The sequence below is a fragment of the Delphinapterus leucas genome, chromosome 5, assembly GCF_059928025.1.
Source record: "Delphinapterus leucas isolate spDelLeu-1000000601 "Yukka" chromosome 5, BTC_Dleu_Yukka2, whole genome shotgun sequence".
Classification (NCBI taxonomy): domain Eukaryota; kingdom Metazoa; phylum Chordata; class Mammalia; order Artiodactyla; family Monodontidae; genus Delphinapterus; species Delphinapterus leucas.
Genome location: NC_143133.1, coordinates 22,352,084 through 22,373,136, shown reverse-complemented (window position 1 = coordinate 22,373,136; position 21,053 = coordinate 22,352,084). Strand labels below are relative to the sequence as shown.

Below are 21,053 nucleotides of genomic sequence, written 5' to 3'. Positions count from 1 at the left end.
TTTTTTTTTAAAAGAAAATACTTTTTTTTTTTTTTTTTTGCGGTACGCGGGCCTCTCACTGCTGCGGCCTCTCCCGTTGCGGAGCACAGGCTCTGGACGCGCAGGCCCAGTGGCCATGGCTCACGGGCCCAGCCGCTCCGCGGCATGGGGGATCTTCCCGGACCGGGGCACGAACCCGTGTCCTCTGCATTGGCAGGCGGACTCTCAACCACTGCGCCACCAGGGAAGCCCAAAGAAAATATTTTTTGAAGTTAAAGAAAACTCTAAAAGGCTAAAAATAAATTCAGAAGAAATGATTTAAAATATATAAGCTGAAGAAGACTTTTCTCCTCAAATCCCTCTTGATGTTCAATTTGCCTTTCAAATTTCCTCCACCACACCCCTGCTCCTTGAGACAAAAGAAACAAACAATATCGTGTTCCCATATGATTTTTGCCTATCATGTAGAAATGAGAACAAAAGTCCCTATTTATTTATTTATTTTTTTGGCTGTGCCGCACGGCACATGGGATCTTAGTTCCCCAACCAGGGATTGAACCCGCGCCCCCTGCATTGGAAGCTCAGAGTCTTAACCACTGGACCTCGAGGGAAGTCCCCTTAAGTTTTGTCCTTTAATTTGGAAACATCTTATATTTCTCTACTGAAACATTTATTGATGACGACTATGGAGACAAAACATTGGCTTTCTGTTGTAACTGTCTAGGGATTAAAATAATGAGCAAAGTCTAGTTGCATGGAGTTAAGAAGGAATTCTAATAATAAAAGGATCTTTCTCTTCCTCTTTATCTTCTCCCTGTCCTCACTTCTTTCTTTATAGGATAAAAGTGACATGAGATAAGGGGGTTTAAAAAAAAAAAAAAAAAAAAAACGGAGGCAGTAAAAAGAGGGAAAAAAGGGGAGAAATGAGATGAGTGCCCAGACTGCAACACGTAGCCTTGGAAGATACGAAGTTTTTGTGGTCCTAAAGAAACAATGTGAGGGGAGATCAAGATGGCAGAGTAGAAGGATGTGGAGCTCACGTCCTCCCACAAACACATCAAAAATACATCTACATGTGGAAGAATTCTCAGAGAATACCAACTGAAAGATGGCACAAGATCAAAGCTTCAAGAAGGATCCCCATGTAACCAGGTAGTACAAAAGGGAAGAAACAAAAAGGAAGGAGGAATCGGGATGAGACCTGTGCCCCTGGGAGGGAGCTGTGAAGGAGGAAAGGTTCTCTCACCCTGGGAACCTCCTTCCCCTGCTGGGAGGTCTGCCAGGACAGAGAGGGAGTTGGAGAGGCCTGGACTTTGCTCGGGAGGAGTGTGTACGTTCTGGCTTGCTGGTAGGCAGCATAGAGAGGGACCAGCCCTGAGGGCTGCCATGCTGTCCCACTTCCTAGCTCAAGACATGTGCCTCCTGGTGTGCACAGTGGCTGGGTCTTGAAACATAAGCTTCAGTGGACAGACCCAGGAAGGGGACTCAGTTTGGCTGCACAGAGGCAGCCCGAGGGGCCTGGAGTGTGGTCGGGGACGCCACTGTTGGTGTGTGCAAGATGGAGCACAAGTCCACCACACAAGCCCCATTATCAGCATGCTCCTGACAGGTCATGCCTCTGGTGGCAGTGGGCTTTGGCAGCAGGCACACACCAGAGGTGGGGCTGACATCCCAGTCAATTATCAGTGCTCCCACAGTGGGGGAAGGTCCAGGGGGCACACCAGCAGTGGTGGACTTTGTGGGCAAGCACACCAGGTGGTGGGTGGCGTCACAGAATCCTCACAGAATTGCATGTGTGCAGCGGAAAGCCCCTGGGGAGGAATATACAGCGCCTCCTTTCCCAGCGGGAGCACTCCAGTCCCACCGATCTCACATCACAGCTTAGAACTAGATCTAGGGGCTTCTACTACAACAACTGGGGAGCTGACCCTGCCCATGACAGGGCTGTGACAACCACATAGCAAAGAGGAGGCCCCACCCAACATCCAGTGCAGGCTCTGGTCACCACAACACCGAACACACCCCATATCAAGGGGACAACAGCCAGAACACTCTGAGGAAAGATGTGGCAGACATCCATACTAAAAACAGCCCTTATATCAAAAATACTGGACTCACACAGTCTACACAAGGACACTCACACATAAAAAAAGCCCTTCAAGACCACAGTAGATAACTGTTTCTCCTAAATTCATAGTCAGAGAAATTTAAGTAAAATGAAAAAGCAGAGGAACTACTCCCAATTAAAAGAACTGGAAAAACCCCCTGAAAGAATAAACAATGAAAAAGACAACTCCAGTCTACCAGATCCCAAGTTCAAAAATGAGGTAATAAAAATGCTGAAGGAATTAAGAAAATTTATCTATAGAAATGCAGGTCACTGTAACAAGGAACTAGAAACTATAAAGAGGAACCAATCAAAATTAGACAACTCAACTGCCAAGATAAACACCAAGCTAAAGGGAATGAATAGCAGACCAAATAATGCAGAAGAACAAATAAGTGATCTGGAAGATAAATAATAGAAATCACCCAATCAGAACAGCAGACAGGAAGACAAATGTAAAAAAGAAAGAAGAAAGAAAAAATAAAAAATTAAAGGAACATACAAGATCTACCAGATAATACAAAGCATGCCAACATACATACAATAGGGGTTCCAGAAGGAGAAGAGAGAGAAAAGAGGATCAAAAACGTATTTGAAGAATTTATGGCTGAAAGCTTCCCAAACCTAAGAAGGAAACAGATATCCAGGTACAGGAAGTACAGAGGGTCCCAAACAAGATGAACTTAAACGGACCCACAATGAGACATAACATAATTAAAATGGCAAAAGTTAAAGATAAAGAGAGGATTCTAAAGGCAGCAAGAGAAAAACAAAGAGTCAGTACAAGGGAACCCCCATAAGGTTATCAGCTGATTTCTCTGCAGAAATGTTGCAGGCCAGAAGGGAGTAGCATTATACATTCAAAGTCATGAAAGGGAAAAACCTGCAACCTAGGATGCTCTACACAGGAAGATTATCCTTTAGAATACAAGGAGAAACTAAGAATTTCTCAGATAAGCAAAAACTAAAAGAAGATAGCAATACTAAACCTAACCTAAAAGAAATATTGTAGGGTCTTCTCTAAGCAGAAAAGAAGCAAGAATCTATAAGAAAGGGGAAAACACAATAGGAGAGGCAAATATATAAAAAGATTGAAGATCACTTAAATAAGCCAGTAAGAAAATTTTTATAAAAGCAGTTATAACTATAATGAACAGCAAATAAAATAAACATGAAGATGTAAAATAGGACATCAAAATCACAAAATGTGGGGGAGGGGCATAAAAAATGTAGATATTTTAGAATGTATTTGAACTTATATGACTATGAGTCTAAAGAAGGTAGAAATAGTTATGGGTTAACATACTTGAAAAACAGGGTAACCACAAATCAAAAACATACAATAGATTCACAAAAAACAAAAAGGAGCTTAAACATAATACAAAAGAAAACCATCAAATCACAAAAGAAAAGCAAAAAGAAGAAAGGAACAAAGAAGAACTACACAATAAACTGCAAAACAAGGTTTAAAATGCCAATAAATACATGCTTATCAATAATTACTTTAAATTCAATGGACTAAATGCTCTGATCAAAAGACATAGAGTGGAAGACTGGATTAAAAAAAACCAAGAACCTATAATATGCTGCCTACAAGAGACCCACTTTAGGGTGAAAGACATACATAGATTGAAAGTGAGGAGATGGAAAAAGATATTTCATGCAAATGGAAACGACAAGAAAGCAAGGGTAGCAATACTCATATCAGACAAAATAGACTTTAAAACAAAGGCCATAAAGAAAGATAAAGAAGGACACTATATAATGATAAAAGGATCAATACAAGAAGAGGATATTACACTGGTTAACATATATGCACCCAATATAGGAGCACCTAAATACATAAAACAAATACTAACAGACATAAAGGGAGAAACTGAGGGGAATACAATAACAGTAGGAGACTTTAACACTCCACTGACATCAATGGACAGATCTTCCAGAAAGAAAACCAATAAGGCAACAGAGATCCTAAATCACACAATAGAATAGTTGAACTTCAATGATATCTACAGGACACTACATCCAAAAAACCCAGAATACACATTCTTTTCAAGCATGCATGGAACATTCTCTAGGACAGACCACATACTAGGACAAATTTAAGAGGACAGAAATTATTTCAAGCATTTTTTTCTGACCACAATGGTATGAAACTAGAAATCAACCACAGAAAGAAAAGTGAGAAAAAAAAGATTACATGGAAACTAAACAATATGCTACTAAAAAAACCAATGGGTCAACAATAAAATCAAGGGGGAAATCAGAAAATACCTTGAGACAAACAACAATGAAAACACAACCATACAAAACCTATGGGATGCAGCAAAAGCAGTTCTAAGAGGAAAGTTCATAGCAATACAAGCCTTCCTCAAAAAACAAGAAAAATCTCAAAAACTTAAACTACCAATTAAAAGAATCAGAAAAAGAACAAACAAAACCCAAAGTGAGCAGAAGGAAGGAAAGAATAAAGATCAAAGAGGAAATAAATAAACTAGAGATCCAAAGAAGAAAAAAAAAATCAATAAAACCAGAGCTCGCTTTTTTTGAAAGGACAAACAAAATTGACAAACCTCTAGCCAGGCTCACCAAGAAGAAAAATAAATAAATTTTAAAAATAAACAAAAAATGAAAGAGGAAAAATAACAACCGATACCACAGAAATACGAAAAATCATAAGAAAATACTATGAAGTTATATGTGCACAAATTGGACAACCTAGAAGAAATGGACAAATATCGAGAAACATACCGCCTGCCAAAACTGAGTCAAGCAGAAATAGATGATATGAACAGACCAATCACTAGAAGTGAAATAGAGTCTGTAACTTTTAAAAAAACTCCCTGCAAACAAAACTCCAGGAATGGATGGCTTCACTGGGGAATTCTACCAAACATACAAAGAACTTACACCTATCCTTCTCAAACTCTTCCAAAAGACTGAAGAGGAAGGAACACTCCCAAAGTCATTCTATGAAGCCATCATCACCCTGATACCAAAACCAGACAGACACTACAAAAAAAGAAAATTACAGGCTAATATCTTTGATGAATATAGATGCGAAAATCCTCAACAAAATATTAGCAAACTGAATCCAGCACATAATAAGGATTATGCACCATGATCAAGTTGGATTCATTCCAGGGTCACAAGGATGGTTCAAAATATGCAAATCAATCAATGAGATAGACCATATCAACAAAAGACAAAAACCACGTGGTCATCTCAACTGATGCAGAAAAAGCATTTGATAAATTCAACATCCATTCATGATAAAAACTTTCACCAAAGTGGGTACAGAGGGAATGTATCTCAACATAATAAAAGCCATTTACGACAAACCCATAGCCATTATAATACTCAACAGTGAAAAGCTGAAAGCCTTCCTGCTAAGTTCTGAAAGAAGACATGGATGCCCTCTCTCATCACTTCTATTCAAATAGTACTGGAAGCCCTAGCCACAGCAATCAGACAGGAAAAAGAAGTAAAAGGTATCCAAATTAGAAGGACGAGGTAAAATTGTCATTATATGCAGATGACACGATACTCTATACAGAAAACCTTAAACACTCCACACCAACACTATGAGAACTAATAAATGAATTCAGGAAGGTAGCAGGATACAAGATTAATATACAGAAATCTGTTGCATTTCTTTATACTAATAATGAAATATCAGAAAGAGAAAGTAAAATGGAAAGATATCCCATCTCTTGGATTGGAAGAATTAATATTGTTAAAACGGCCATACTACCCAAAACAATCTACAGATTTAATGTGATCCTATCAAATTACCTAAGACATTTTTCACAGAACTAGAACAAATAATCCTAAACTTTATATGGAACCACAAACAACCCAGAATTACCAAAGCAATCCTGAGGAAAAAGAACAAAGCTGGAGGCATAATCCTCCCAGACTTCGGCCAACACTACAAAGCTACTGTAATCAAAACAGTATGGTACTGGCACAAAACCAAACACAGCTCAATGGAACAGAGTAGAGAGGCCAGACATAAACCCACACACCCATGGTCAATTAATCTTCAACAAAGCAGGCAAGAATATACAATGGAAAACAGTCAGTCTCTTCAGAAAGTGGTGCTGAGAAAGGTGGATAGCCTCATGTAAATCAGTGAAGTAAGAACACTCCCTCACACCATACACAAAAATAAACTCAAAATGGTTTAAAGACTTAAATATAAGACATGACACCATAAAACTCCTAGAAGAGAACATAGGCAAAACATTCTCCAACATAAATCATAGCAATATTTTCTTAGATCAGTCTCCCAAGGCAAAAGAAATAAAATAAAAAATGAACAAATGGGGTCTAATCAAACTTAAAAGCTTTTGCACAACAAAGGAAACCATAAACAAAACAAAAAGACAACCCACTGACTGGGAGAAAATGTTTGCCAACGATGAGACTGACAAGGGATTAATTTCCAAAATATACAAACAGCTCATACAGCTCAACATCAAAGAAAAAAACAACCCAATCAAAAAATGGGCAGAAGACCTAAATCGATATTTCTCCAAAGAAGACATACAGATGACCAAAAGGCCCATGAAAAGATGCTCAACATCACTAATTATTAGAGAAATGCAAATCACAACTACAGTGAGGTATCACTGGTCAGAATTACTATCATCAAAAAGTCTACAAATAATAAATGCAGGAGAGGGTGTGGAGAAAAAGGAACACTCCTACACTGTTGGTGGGAATATAATTGGTGCAGCCACTATGGAAAACAGTATGGAGTTTCCTCAAAAAAAACAAAAATAGAGCTACTGCATGATCTAGTGATGCCACTTCTGATTATATACCTGGAAAAGATGAAAACTAATTCAAAAAGATACATGCACCCCAACGTTCATAGCAGCACTATTTACAATAGCTAAGACTTGGAAGCAATCTAAGTGTCTATCAACAGATGAGTGGATAAAGAAGATGTGGTGCGTGTATACATACATACATACACACACACACACACACACACATGTATATACACCATGGAATATTACTCAACCATAAAAAAGAATGAAATATTGCCATTTGCAGCAATGTGAATGGACTTAGAGATTATCATACTAAGCGAAGTAAGATAAAGACAAATACATGATATCACTTATATGTGGAATCTAAAAAATAATACAAATGAATTTATTTACAAAACAGAAACAGGGGCTTCCCTGGTGGCGCAGTGGTTAAGAGTCCGCCTGCCGATGCAGGGGACACGGGTTCGTGCCCCGGTCCGGGAAGATCCCACATGCTGCGGAGCGGCTGGGCCCGTGAGCCATGGCCGCTGAGCCTGCGCGTCCGGAGCCTGTGCTCCACAACGGGAGAGGCCACAGCAGTGAGAGGCCCACGTACCGCAAAAAAGAAAAAAAAAACAGAAACAGACCCACAGACATAGAAAACAAATTTATGGTTACCAAAGGGGAAGGGGCAGGAGATAAACTAGGAGTTTGGGGTTAACATATACACACCACTATACATAAAATTGATAAACAACAAGGATTTACTGTTGTGTTTATAGCACAGGGAACTATATTCAATACCTTATAATAACCTATAATGGGAAAGAATCTGAAAAAAATATATGTATGTATAACTGAATCACTTTACTGTACATACACAATATTGTAAATCAACCGTATTTCGACTAAAAAAAAAAGAAACTACTACTAATATAAAAATTGTCTTCCCCCAAGCTCTGAAATGTTACCTGCTCCATTTTCCCTTCCCATCTCATCCAATCCAGGCCCCACCTGGCACTGATATCATTGGTTTTTACAGCATATCAGAGACAGATTTAGCCTGCTTTTAAATCCATGCATTTCTGTCTTTTTAATGTCACAGGATTTGAATTTTTATTAAATTAAGGATACAGAATATGCTCCAAACACAACTACTGTTAAGATACAAATGAGACTAAAAGCTACCATGGGCAGAGACAAGAAGCAAACAGAAAAATCAAAACACTGTAATTACACTCTACATTTCAACCACAAGGTTCATCTGGTTCATTCAAAACTGGAGTAGTTTACATTTACTGTCATCATTTCAACCAATGAAGTGTCAAATACGAAAGCGAGGTAAAAGTCATAATAATGTATATATTGAACATAGATAGCTCTCAGTCTTCAGATAGACTCTACTTCTAAAAAGTTTATTTTAAATTAGCCATTTGCAACTCACAAAGCACTGCCTCCAAAGAAACAATGTCATTGGTGGTAATTACATTTCTAAATTAATTCACATCTTGGCTAGAATACTACAAAGGGAGTGAGAAATATAACAAACAGTTCTAGTAATTTCTAAAAATACAGGGGTTTTTTTGGTGGTTTTTTTTTTTTTTTTTAACCTCAAATCCATATTCTCGGAAAACAGCTTAGAGATAAAACACAGAAATTTCAATAGAGATTGTGACTGTGTCTCAGTTCTTAAAGGGTTTCAAATTTGGTGACAGTGACTCCTGATAATGCCAATGCAACTTCAAAATGTATAGATTTCTTTTTCCGCCACTAGAATTACTTTCACACATATCTGCTATGAACAGAGTATTCTAGTTTCACAAAATAGAATCGGGAAAGAGAAAAAAAGAAAGTGATTCTCTTGAGATAAATGAACAAAAAGGAAAAGGGAGAGACAAGATAATAAGATGCATGTACACATCTAAGGCAGGCTGCCTAAAGCAGAATTATTTGCACTTGGGCACAGTGAGAGAAAGAGGAGAACAGGAAGATCTCAACTGCTGAATAATCCTCCTGCTGATACAAAGAGTAAGGAAGAGTTTGATGGTGATACCAGTGTCCTCACTTCCAAAATATGGCTAAGACCACCATCCAAAAGAGTTGTAGTGAGCACTTAGCTCAGGGCTGGAATGCAACAGGAGTTCGGTAAACACTTCATATCTTTCTTTCCAGAAGGAAGAATTAATTTAGTTAGCAAAAGCATCCTACTCTGGTATTAAGAATATAAAAACAGGCTCCATCTGGTATTGCTATTTTATTACTTTTAAGACAAAAATAATATTGGACTGACTTATATGTGCATATTTTAAGGGTCTTGAATAAATCACATCGCATACTGCTTATTGCTTTTGTTGTTAACATTCATTCATTGAACAAATATGTGAGCACATACTCTGTACCAGGCCCTGTTCTATGTGTTAGGGGCAGAGTAGTGAACAATACCAAATCCTTGACCTCTTGGAGCTGACATTCTAGTATGGAAGACAGGCGATATATAAATGCGTAAATAAGATACATCCTATGTCAGGTAATAAGTGCTGTGGATATGAAGTGATATGGATGGGGTGCCAGTGAGATGGGGGATGAGCAATGAGGACGTGAAGGAAATGCAGGATTGAGCCATGCCCTGTATGTATGTAGGGGAGGAGAATCTAGGCACAGGAAACTGCAAGTGCAAAGGCCTTGAGGCAGGAGTACGCTTGGCGTGGCTGAGGCATAACAAGGAGGCTGGTGTGACGCAAAGCAAAGTGACGGAGAAGAGTGGTAAGAGACCAGGTCAGGGTGGCGTGCGTGCGTGCGTGCGTGCGTGTGTGTGTGTGTGTGTGGCAGGGGGTGGGCGGTGTCAGGGGTGGCAAATACGGTAGGGTCTTGCAGGCCTTTGTAAGAACTTTGGTTTCTAACTAGAGAAGTATTGGAGGGTGTGTTATGAGCCGTGACATCATCTGACTTAGAATGTGAAAGGATCACCCTGGCTGCTGTGCAGACTAGAATAGCAGGGAGACCAGTTAGGATGCTCTTATGATAATCCAGGTGGGTATAGATGGTAGAGGCTTGGACCAGGATGAGCACAAAAGGCAGAAGCAATGGAATTAGCTAAAGGACTAAATGTGAGAAAGAGAGAATCAAGGATGACTCCAAGTTTTTTGGCCAGAGGACCTGGAAGAATGGAGTTTTAATCTAGATTTCAAGGAAAAGGTCTTGACTAGGAGTATCTACATTCTCATTTAAAGCCATGAGAATGAGTCATCGAAAGCGGTACTTCTCGGGCCACGTTTTGGGGTTTTTTTGTTATTGTTTTTTGTTTTTTTTTTAATTTATTTTTTGGCCGTGCTGTGTGGCTTGTGGGATGGTAGTTCCCTGACCTGGGATTGAACCCGGCCCCTCAGCAGTGACAGTGTGGAGTCCTAACTACTGGACCATCAGGGAATTCCCTAAAGTGGTACTTCTCAAACCTTAGGGTGCCTAAGAAACATCTGAAGAGCTTGTTAAAACAGGTTCCAGGGCCCCATTCCTAGAGATTCTGATTCAGGTCTGGGGTGGAGCCTGAGAACATGCATTTCTATTAAGCTCCAAGCCAATGTTTTTTTTGTTTTGCTTTGTTTTTAATTTTTTATTGAAGTATAGTAGATTTACAATGTTGTATTAGTTTCTGGTGTACAGTAAAGTAATTCAGTTATACATATATATATATTCTTTTTTATATTCTTTTCCATTATGGTTTATTACAGGATATTGAATATAGTTCCCTGTGCTATACGGTAGGACCTTGTTGTTTATCTATTTTATATATATTAGTTTGTATCTGCTAATCCCAAACTCCTAATTTATCTCCCCCATCCCGTTTCCCCTTTGGTAACCATAAACTTGTTTTCTATGTCTGTGAGTCTATTTCTGTTTCATAAATAAGTTCATTTGTATCATATTTTAGATTCCACATATAAGTAATATCATATGATATTTGTCTTTGTCTGACTTACTTCACTTAGTATGATAATCTCTAGGTCCATCCATATTGCTGCAAATGGCATTATTTTATGCTTTCTATGGCTGAGTAGTATTCCACTGTATATATGTACCACATCTTCCTTATCTAGTCATCTGCTGATGGACATTTTGGTTGCTCCAGCCAATATTCATGTGCTGTCCTAGGAGCACACTTCGAGTAGAGCTGACTAGAGAGTAAATGTCGATGGAGAAGGGGATGGGTCCAAAGACTCTGGGACACTTTTAACACGAGGAGGTTGCAAAGACGAGGTGACACCAACAAAGGAGACAGGAAAGAGCCACCAGTGAAACAAGCAGAGATGTAAAGGAGTGGGTGGTGTTGACATTACTCTTAAGATAAAATAATATTGGACTGATTTGTATGTGTGTATTTTAAGGGTCTTGGATGAATGATACAATATACTGCTCATTGCTTTTGTTGTTAACATTCATTCGTTCAACAAATATGAGTGCATACTATGTACTGGGCACTGTTCTATGTGCTGGGGACACAGTAACCCCACTGAAAAGGTGTTTCAAGGAGGATGGAATGAACAGATGTGTCAAATCTGTTGCTGAAAGGTCAAGACAGAGGAGATCTGAGAATTGGCCACAAGATTTGGAAATGGGAGGTCACTGGAGACCTGAACAAGCATAGTATTAGTAGGGTTGTAGTGATAAGATCTAAACTGGAACAGGTTCAGGAGGGAATAGGAGGAGATGAACCAAGACAGTGGGTAAAGGCAACCCTTCTAGAGATGCCTTGCTGTAAAACAGAGCCACAAAATAGGGAGGAAACTGGATAGATATGGGGAAGGGACAAAGGAGGCTTCTTTCATTAACAATAAGAGGTTATTTCGGGAGGTTTATATTCTGATGAGAATGATCTAGACAGAGAAAAACTTAAGTTTATCTTCAAATAAGTAAAGATAATGCAGCAGAGAGGGGATGCGATGGTTAATTTTATGTGTCAACTTGGCTAGGCCATGGTACCCAGTTTCAAATACCAGTCTAGATCTTGCTGTGAAGGTATTTTTTAAAATGCGATTAACATTTAATCAGTAGACCTTGAGTGAAGCAGAGTACCCTCCACAGTGTGGGTAGGCCTCTTCTGACCTGTTGAAGGATTATGAGAAAAATACCGAGGTCTCCCTGAGGAAGAGGGAGTTCTGCTTCAGATGCCTTCAGAGTCAAGCTGCAACATCAGCTCTTCCTGTGTCTCCAGAGCACTGGCCAGCCCAGCAGATTTTGGCCTTGCCAGTCTCCAGCTACTGAGTAAACCAATTCTTTAAAATAAATTTATTTCCATATATAGACATATATCCTATTGGTTCTGTTTTTTGGAGAACTCTAATACAGGGGACATTTTCTGGGGGGCTACTCTTGAAAGGCCGTAGAGGTGGATTCTAGGGCACAAGTGGAGGTGACGGCCTTGGTCAGGAGTATGAACAAGCTTATCCACACTAACAGGAGGAAGAAGGATAAATGAGCACAGATGCAGTGAGATGTGGAAATGAAACATGCAGAGGTCCTCTTTGGATTTCTTCTATTTTCTCAGCGTAATAAGGAGCAGGTTATCATTAAAGAGTCAGAAAAGGAAAAGGTAGTGTTAGGAGTTTCAAGAGAGAAGAAATGATAGTCATCCAGGAAAATAGGAGGGTCAGTGGAGTTGGGTGATGGTCTCCAAACTTGCTACACGTTAGAATTAACAGAGGAACTTTGAAAAACTCCAATGCCCAGTACAATTAAATCGTAATTTGGGGGGCTGGGAGCAAGGCATCAATAATTTTAAATGCTCTACCAGTTATTATTCTGTGCAGTTAGGTTTTAGAAACACACAACTAAAGGTTCACTTTAGTTTAGTGGTTATGAATTCAAAGTGAGACCAGTAAGCGTGGTGTGCATCTTTCTCAAGTTGCCCTCAGCATCTGGGGTGCAGGCACAGCGTAGGTGGAGAGTTGGTTTATCAACAAATGGGAATTTTCTAGGTGAATGCAGTGGAGGGAGGGGGCAAAGGAGTTCAGGGTAGAAGATGCAAGGGACAGATTTATAATCATGGATCACATGATATAAGCTGCAGAGGAGAAGTGCGAAGATGAAGGTGGCGTGAGTCAAGAAAAAGTGGTAGGCTGTAAATCCTGGTAGGTGAATTATTATTGAAGTTTGAGTCCTAAAGGGAATGAGCTGAAAAGATAGAAAGCAGTGGTTGGAGGATGGGATGCTTTCAACTGAGACTTTGAAGGTGTACAGTCACTGGTAACGATAGGAGTAAGTGGGGTAGATACAAAGAACTTTGGAAGAAAATAAGACCAAGAATTGAGAGGCCAGAGAAATGGAAGTTTCTACAGATAGATAGTAAAATTGCCAATAACTGTAACAGAAACAGTACTGGAGAGATTAACTAACAATGAACCAGGAGCTAGAAACATCAGAGAATGAAATGGAACGACCCAAAGGGTCTGTAGATGTTGTATACAAGCAGAGAAACAGGAAGTCAAAATGTAAGTCATGTAAATACATGATACTTCTTCAACTGGAATAATCAAATAATATTAAGCTAGAAAAGTAATGGCTGGTAACATGATCATCAATAAGGGCACTAAGAGTTATTAAAATTTAATTTCTGGGCTTCCCTGGTGGTGCAGTGGTTGAGAGTCCGCCTGCCGATGCAGGGGACACGGGTTCGTGCCCCGGTCCGGGAAGATCCCACATGCCGCGGAGCAGCTGGGCCCGTGAGCCATGGCCGCTGAGCCTGCGTGTCCGGAGCCTGTGCTCCGCAGCGGGAGAGGCCACAACAGTGAGAGGCCCACGTACCGCAAAAAAAAAAAAAATTAATTTCTAACATAGCATCAGATACTTTATCACAAGTCTTCAAGTTTATATTTTAAAAAATATAGAATAAGTGGTAGAGTACAAAAATAGCCAAAATCCTCCACCCCTACCTATACCTATGCCATTTTTAAGGACTTTGTTGCTCCTCCCATGCAGAGGCAGGGTCTATTTTTCTGCCCCTTGACTCTGGGGTGGTTTTGGGACTTGCTTTGGATGAGAGAACACTGCAGATCATCCTCAGCAGGCCTTGCATATTCCTACTTTCCCTCTTGGATCTCTGGCCACCACCAAACCTAGGCTATCCTGCTTGGTGACAGGACTCAATCATCCCCAGCTAACAGATGGGTAACAAATACCAAATGCATGAATGATACCATTTATAGTGGGCTGAATATATAGCCTCCCGAAAAGATACATCCATGTCCTAATCCCTGAAACCTGTGACTAACACTGCATATAGCAAAAGAATTGATTAAATTAAGGATCTTGAAAGATAGTGCTTATCCTAGATTATCTGGATGGGCCCCAAATGGAATCACATGAAACTTATGAGAGGGGCACAGGGAGTTCTGAGGTCAACACCCGGAAGAAAAGACACAGAGAAGAGGGGGAGGTGATATGACAACAGAGGCAAAGATTGGAATGATGCGGCCACAAGCCAAGGAATGCCTGGAGCCACCAGACGCTGGAAAGTCACCCAGGTTATGGTACTTGGATTATAGCAACCGCAGAAAACTCATAGACCATCCTAGACCATTTGGGCTCCAGTCAAGCCTCTAGTGGACCCCAGATGCACAAAGCAAGCCCAGTCAAAATCAGTCAAGCCCAGCCCAGAGGACCTACTGACTCATGAGCATAATAAATAGTGGTTATAAGCTACTAAGTTTGCTGGTGGTTTGTTACATGCAAAAGTTAGGCTATATATATATATATATAAAAAATATAATACCTCTTAGTGCTCCTTAGTCTCTTTCTAACTTTTTCTACTCATGTTTATAGAACCACTTCAAAGATGCAAGTTAACTGTAGACAATTTCATTCTTATTCCAAAGGACTTTATATCCCTGCTCAAAGCCATAAGACTCGCAGTTTCTTCTGAGGGAAGTGTTTATATCCCTCCCCCATTGACATCAGGCTTTGTTATATGACTTGTTTCAGCCAAGGGCATGTGTGTGGTTGTGACATGTCCCACATCTGACTGGAAGCTTTAACAGCTATTGCACCTTTTGACCAGTTTTCCTCCTTTTCTCTCTTTGCCATGAGAATACATGTCCCCGATAAGGGGTACCCTTTCACCTTAGATTCTGGAGTGATAAGGGCATATGGAGCAGAACCTAAAACCAAACTGCAGCTACTGCAGTGTACATGTAACCTAAGTGATAAATAAATCTTTGTGGATGTAAGCCAAGTTGGGGACTGTTTGTTATGCAGATTAACCTAATAAAAGCCAACTGATACAGTTACTAAAAAGTAATTCTCCAAAGAAAATCACTTGGGTGGAGGAGAATTAAGTTACAGCTCTAATTTTATTTAAAACAGTTTTTTTAAATATGCCAAATATTTTGTACTCCTCTGAGTATCCTGAAAAGGGCCCTTTAGTTTCTTAAAATAGCATTTTTATATAGACTATACTCTTACTACTAATTACTCATTAAATATCAATACATACTGCCAATATATGTGAATATAAACATCAATAGATACTGCCAAGTTTACGTGATACCAAAAAAAAATCTGCACAGGCTGTTTCTCTCACGGAGACCTCTGGTATGCCATAACCCACCCTCACCACCCCCATACATACACAGAACGAAGCAAGCCTTATCCATGTGATGGGTATTGTGCTTTGACAATAAAGGACAGGATAAATGCTAACAAACTGAAGAGTTTCTGAGAACAATGAATGAAGAATGGTTTTTTGTTAGGTAGACTGTGAGAGTGAAAAGAGCACTTACTGGGCTGGGGATAGAGTCAGGATCCAGCTTCTTCTGGGGCTGCGGTGGACCAGCCATCTGTGCAGGACCTCCGGGGAAGCCTCCTGGGTAGGAGAGCTGTGCACCTGCCATCTGGGGGCCATAGTTGGCTGCTTAGAAAAAATTTTAAAAAGAAATCATTATAATCCCCAAACCCAGATGTAGGGCTCATTGACAATACTATACTGTTCAGTCAAGCACCTTGCATTTTTCATATTAAATAAGGCAGGGAGTTAAACGTGAATATTTACAGTTCCCCTTTACTTTGCACTTGCCACACTATTCAAAAACAGTAAGTGATAGATGCCTAGTAACATAGGAACAAATCTGATAATTCCCAATTAAGGGTACCCCCAGGGGACCCAAGGCCTTCCTCTGAGCCCTGCCCACCTTACCCTGCTGCAGAGGATATCCAGGGCCCAGGGTCTGTCCTGGAAGAGGCGGGGGCTGGTACTGGGCGTTCGGAGGAGCAGGCCCGGGGAGCCCATCTTGTCTGTGCGTTGATGGAGGCAAGGGTGAGGCACCGGGGCCGTTTAGTGCAGTGGGTGGTGGTGGGAGAACCTGAGATCCAGGCTGCAAGATGGATGGCTGCGGAGACCGTGAAGGACCCTGGAATGCTGCTGCTGCTGATGGAGGGCCAGGGGGGCCCTGGCTGGGGGGAGCCATGCCCGTACCTAGGCCAGAAAAAGACCAGCCCACCTAAATGCCACACTTCTCAACACTCTGACTTCTACCACGTATACAACAGGGACACTTCTTTTTCAGAATAAAGCAAGAAGGCACCCGTACAAGTCACATTTTTTTCCCCCAAAGATGAAATCATCATTCAGAAAGTGACACAAATGCTATTTGGAGTACTGCATACAAGTGGAGCAACATTTATAATGATAGTGAGAAAATTAGTAGGATAAATTTTAACTCAGTTGCATTCACTTTTCATGATACATGGCATTAATTCAGGAATTTTATCTGGTACAGAATATAGAAAAGCATACAGAAGAAAAAATTTTTTTGCGTGACAAACATTATTCACTCAAGTCAATAAATTACTTGCATCCTGTGCTTGACTTGATCGAATGGATTTTGGAAGTAGGTAGAAATAACCAAGGAGACAGGATGGGCCACTAAAATTCTACCGAATTATACTGGAAATCATAAAACCAGATTATTTTTTCCTTTCTTTGATTATGTGAAACTGCACTGCTGCTGCTTTGAAGACTTAGCCATTCTGAAACCAGTAAAAAGAAATACTCTGAGGGGTTTTTTTACTGATACTTTTAAGAAACTAACTTTAAGTAATGAAAACATCTGTCATCAAGATAAATGGCTGACTATGCTGTTGTTCCAGAGAAAATTTCTATGGCTCTTATACAGCATTGCTATTGATGTTAATCTCAGTACTGTAACTGTTTTCTCTCCTAGTGTTCTCTTTTCTGTCCCACAGTATCTGAGCTTCCATTCTTCCCATCATCTAAATGCAGAATTAAAATGCACTGTGGGGCTTCCCTGGTGGCACAGTAGTTAAGAATCCGCCTGCCAATGCAGGGGACACGGATTCGAGCCCTGGTCCGGGAAGATTCCACATGCTGCAGAGCAACTAAGCCCGTGCACCACAACTACTGAGCCTGCGCTCTAGAGCCCGCGAGCCACAACTACTGAGCCCACGTGCTGCAACTACTGAAGCCCGTGCGCCTAGAGCCGTGCTCTGCAACAAGAGAAGCCACTGCAACAAGAAGCCCGCGCACTGCAACGAAGAGTAGCCCCCGCTTGCCACAACAAGAGAAAGCCCACATGCACAGCAACAAAGACCCAACACAGCCAAAATAAATAAATAAGTAAATTTATATTAAAAACAACAACAACAAAAAAAGCACTGTGAAACAAAGAGTACTATATTTTTGATTTGGGGGCCTCATAATAAACACAGGGTTAAACTATCCTCACATTTCTTAAAATAATTTCACTGGTCTAATGTTTATTTGTGAAGTCAGCATTTTTTGTTCTTTATTGATCTGGTGTTGAACATAAGGTATTCTGAGGGCCCTTCAATTATCTTGAAATAAATGGCAGCATGATTTGGAAAAAACTAATTATTGCCTTACATAATACAGATGATTTATATGAAAATGTCGAAATACTACTTCAATATGGTATGCCAGAGGTATGTCTATTTTGAACTTGAAGAAAACCTTTCTTAGTAAAAATACTCGTGAGACAAGACAGTCAATGAGCATGAATAATGAAATTGTTACCATAGCTGTTGACGTGCATAGCACTGAGCTGAGTGCCCAGCTGGGCGACAGATGAAGTGGACACTGGACTGGGGTAAGACGATTGTGTAGAGGATGAGTATGGTGCATAGGAGGGGGCCGCACTGTTGACAGGTGGAGGGCCAGGAAATCTGAGAGAGAAAAGGGGTGTTAATATCATATAGTCTCATATGCAAAATATCATAGTCTCATATGCAAATGACATAAAACAAATGTCAGTAACTTGTAAAATTAAATCAGCCCATCTAGTGGCACTAGGAAAATGACTGATATTATACACTAAATCTTTTATTTATTTATTGTTTAACTCTTTATTTTATATTGGAGTATAGCCGATTAACAACGTTGTGATAGTTTTAGGTGCACAGCAAAGGGACACAGCCATACATATATATGTATCCATTCTCCCCCAAACTCACCTCCCATCCAGGCTGCCACATAACATTGAGCAGAGGTCTCTGTGCTAAACAGTAGGTCCTTGTTGGTTATCCATTTTAAATATAGCAGTTATACACTAAATCTTTAATTAACCTCAATGTGAGCTCAAAATGAATCATGTAGCATCATCCCATATCTATGCTTACATGCTAAACATATCAAGACACCTAGCCAAAAAAAAAAAAAATTCTAACATAAACAAAGAACAAGTTTTGGAAATCAATTTGGGAAGTTGAGTCCATCACAGCCTAAACTATGCTAGGGCTAATGATCAATAGACCAGAAGTCAAGAAAACTAAAATGCTTTGTGACTGTATCTTTATGATCACTTAGAAATGATTTTGAGAACTGTCTTAAAGATACGTTTTGTAGGGCTCCCCTGGTGGTGCAGTGGTTGAGAGTCCGCCTGCCGATGCAGGGGACACAGGTTTGTGCCCCAGTCCGGGAAGATCCCACATGCCGCAGAGCGGCTGGGCCCGTGAGCCATGACCGCTGAGCCTGCGCATCCGGAGCCTGTGCTCCGCAAGGGGAGAGGCCACAACAGTGAGAGGCACGCGTACCGCAAAAAAAAAAAAAAAAAAAAAATTTAAAAGAACTCTGACATACATGTGAAAAAAGAGATTAACAAAACATATTAAACATACAGAGTGGTTTAATATTTTTCAATTTCATTACTTTACTAAATTAGTTTATCCAACACCACACAGCATGTGGGTGTCAGAGCTTAGATGAGAATCCAGGCCCCTGACCCTAGCCTGGAGAGCTGGTGTGTGAGCATGGACAAGCCACTTAGTTCTCTGTAGCTTTCAGCTTTCAATCCATAAAAATGGAACAATCCCTTTCCCTGCTGTAAATATAATGTGGTTAGAATTAACAATCATATAGATTTAAATATTTCTCATTGATTACTTCATTTAACATATTTCTGGGCTGAGAAACATTCAATTACATATTTTAATTAACTGTTTCATTGACTGTCAGAAGAGGGCAGATTCACCATCAAAAAGAACCAAAAAGAACCATAAAGGATCATAACCAGAGGATTAACAAAACATGAAAAGTTAGCCTCAGTTTAACCCTAAACCTCTAGAGAGTTGACTCAGTTGTCTGTGGCCTGCTCAACCTCAAATACTTTTCATTTTCAAGTTTCATTTTCAAATTGCATAAGAAGTGAGCTGTATGCTGAAGTGTGTGAGAATTTGGAGATAAGGTACCAAATTTTTCAAGATTTGACTGATACAAAATCTAGATTTTTAAATACTTAGCCCATAGACTAGAGAAAAACAAAAGCTCTGCTCAATCATGTCATTGCTTTACACATACACACACAAATGGAAGAGAAAAGAAGTATGTATTTCTCTTATTTTTCTTGTTTTCTCCTTTTCCATTGCAACCAATTTCTTATTAGATTCACCCTAATAATAACTTCGATTTGGGAAGACGAGTCTCCTTCCAACCTTCCTTCCCACCCAATTTGCCATTTCTTGGTCAAAATAGAACACTTACAATTGACTTTTCCCCCTATAATTAAAAAAAGGAACTTTAGGTTATAGAATTTATTTAGAAGATTAATCCCACCCAGCAGTAACACTTTGTAGATACCTTTAGTACCACTTACAAGTTTAAGACATTTATTCCGCTTTAGCCAACATCAAAAGACAAGTGATTAGGTATGATTTTTAAGTTTTAGGAAACATTACCTTTGAAGTAGCAACATTTAAAAATAAAACTTATAATTTTTAAATTTAAATCAACATAATGACTCTGAATTAATCACGTTTTTATTCGACAGTTTAGATATGGTAAAAATCAAAAGATTTCTATGATGGGTCCATGATGGGTCCTCTAAGTACAAATGACTCCCTGAAGTGCTATAACCATAGCCAGGTCATATGGGATCTATGCTCTCTGACAACCCCTGTTATCAGACTGGTGTGATTCACCTGCACAGTCACTGAGCCCTTTGTGCTTGCACTGAACTGTATACACAGAAATATGTCCCATGAGGCTAGGTAGCCTCACCATGGAGGCTTAGCCTGAATACTAGACTTTTCCATCTTTAAATCCCATTTCCAACCTTTAATTCACAGTTCAAGTTGAGGCAAGTGAACAGTGGAGGAGGAAGAGATGGGGCAAAATCTGTCAGTGCTTCCCTGGGAATCACAATAAGGTAGATTCCTAAACCAAGCTGAGGTGGGTAGCAACACTGAGCTAGTAGGAAGGGCAAGTAAGAGACCGTAGACTTTCCATATCCAGTGGAAACAGTGCTGATAACTGCTAACATGCATTGTCTTTCCTGGGCGCTGTGCACTGTGCAAGGTTTTTTGCATGGATTAGTGATCAAAATCCTCACCACCACACTATTATTGCTACAACTGTGATGAGGAAACCAAGGCACATAGAGGCAGAGTAACTTATCCAGCCAAAACTCCCTGAGCCAAGGGTATCAAACGTGCCCAACCCTAGAGCCTCTATTCATCACTGTGCCAGACGCTGTGCTGAGCTCACAATAACACAGCTTAGATCGGTCTGATGGCAACGTCTGTGATTTACCTACTCCTAAGCAACCTAATCCAAGTGAAACAAGTAGAAATAACCAAAAAGATCAATGCAATCTAGGCTAATACCAGTGACTCAAATCTTTTCTTAACTTCAAAGTGGCTGTTCAATTTTTGCATTTCTTTAAAAAAAAAAATCTGACTTGCTTGGC

General features: G+C 40.0%; 1 protein-coding gene across 4 annotated transcripts in view; it reads right to left on the bottom strand.

The window, feature by feature from the left end:
* Positions 1 to 21,053, bottom strand: part of SEC24D (SEC24 homolog D, COPII component) — a 110,246-nt gene that overhangs the window by 77,182 nt on the left and 12,011 nt on the right. Inside the window, exons 4-6 of one of the 4 annotated variants that reach the window (XM_022596445.3) lie at positions 17,888 to 18,036; positions 16,031 to 16,309; positions 15,618 to 15,748 (exon numbers count right to left, since the gene is read on the bottom strand). In XM_022596445.3, coding sequence (XP_022452153.2) covers positions 15,618 to 15,748; positions 16,031 to 16,309; positions 17,888 to 18,036 — 559 coding nt within the window. The remainder of the gene's footprint in view (positions 1 to 15,617; positions 15,749 to 16,030; positions 16,310 to 17,887; positions 18,037 to 21,053) is intronic. The other 3 variants (XM_022596446.3, XM_089911292.1, XM_089911293.1) reach the window with 3 other exon arrangements.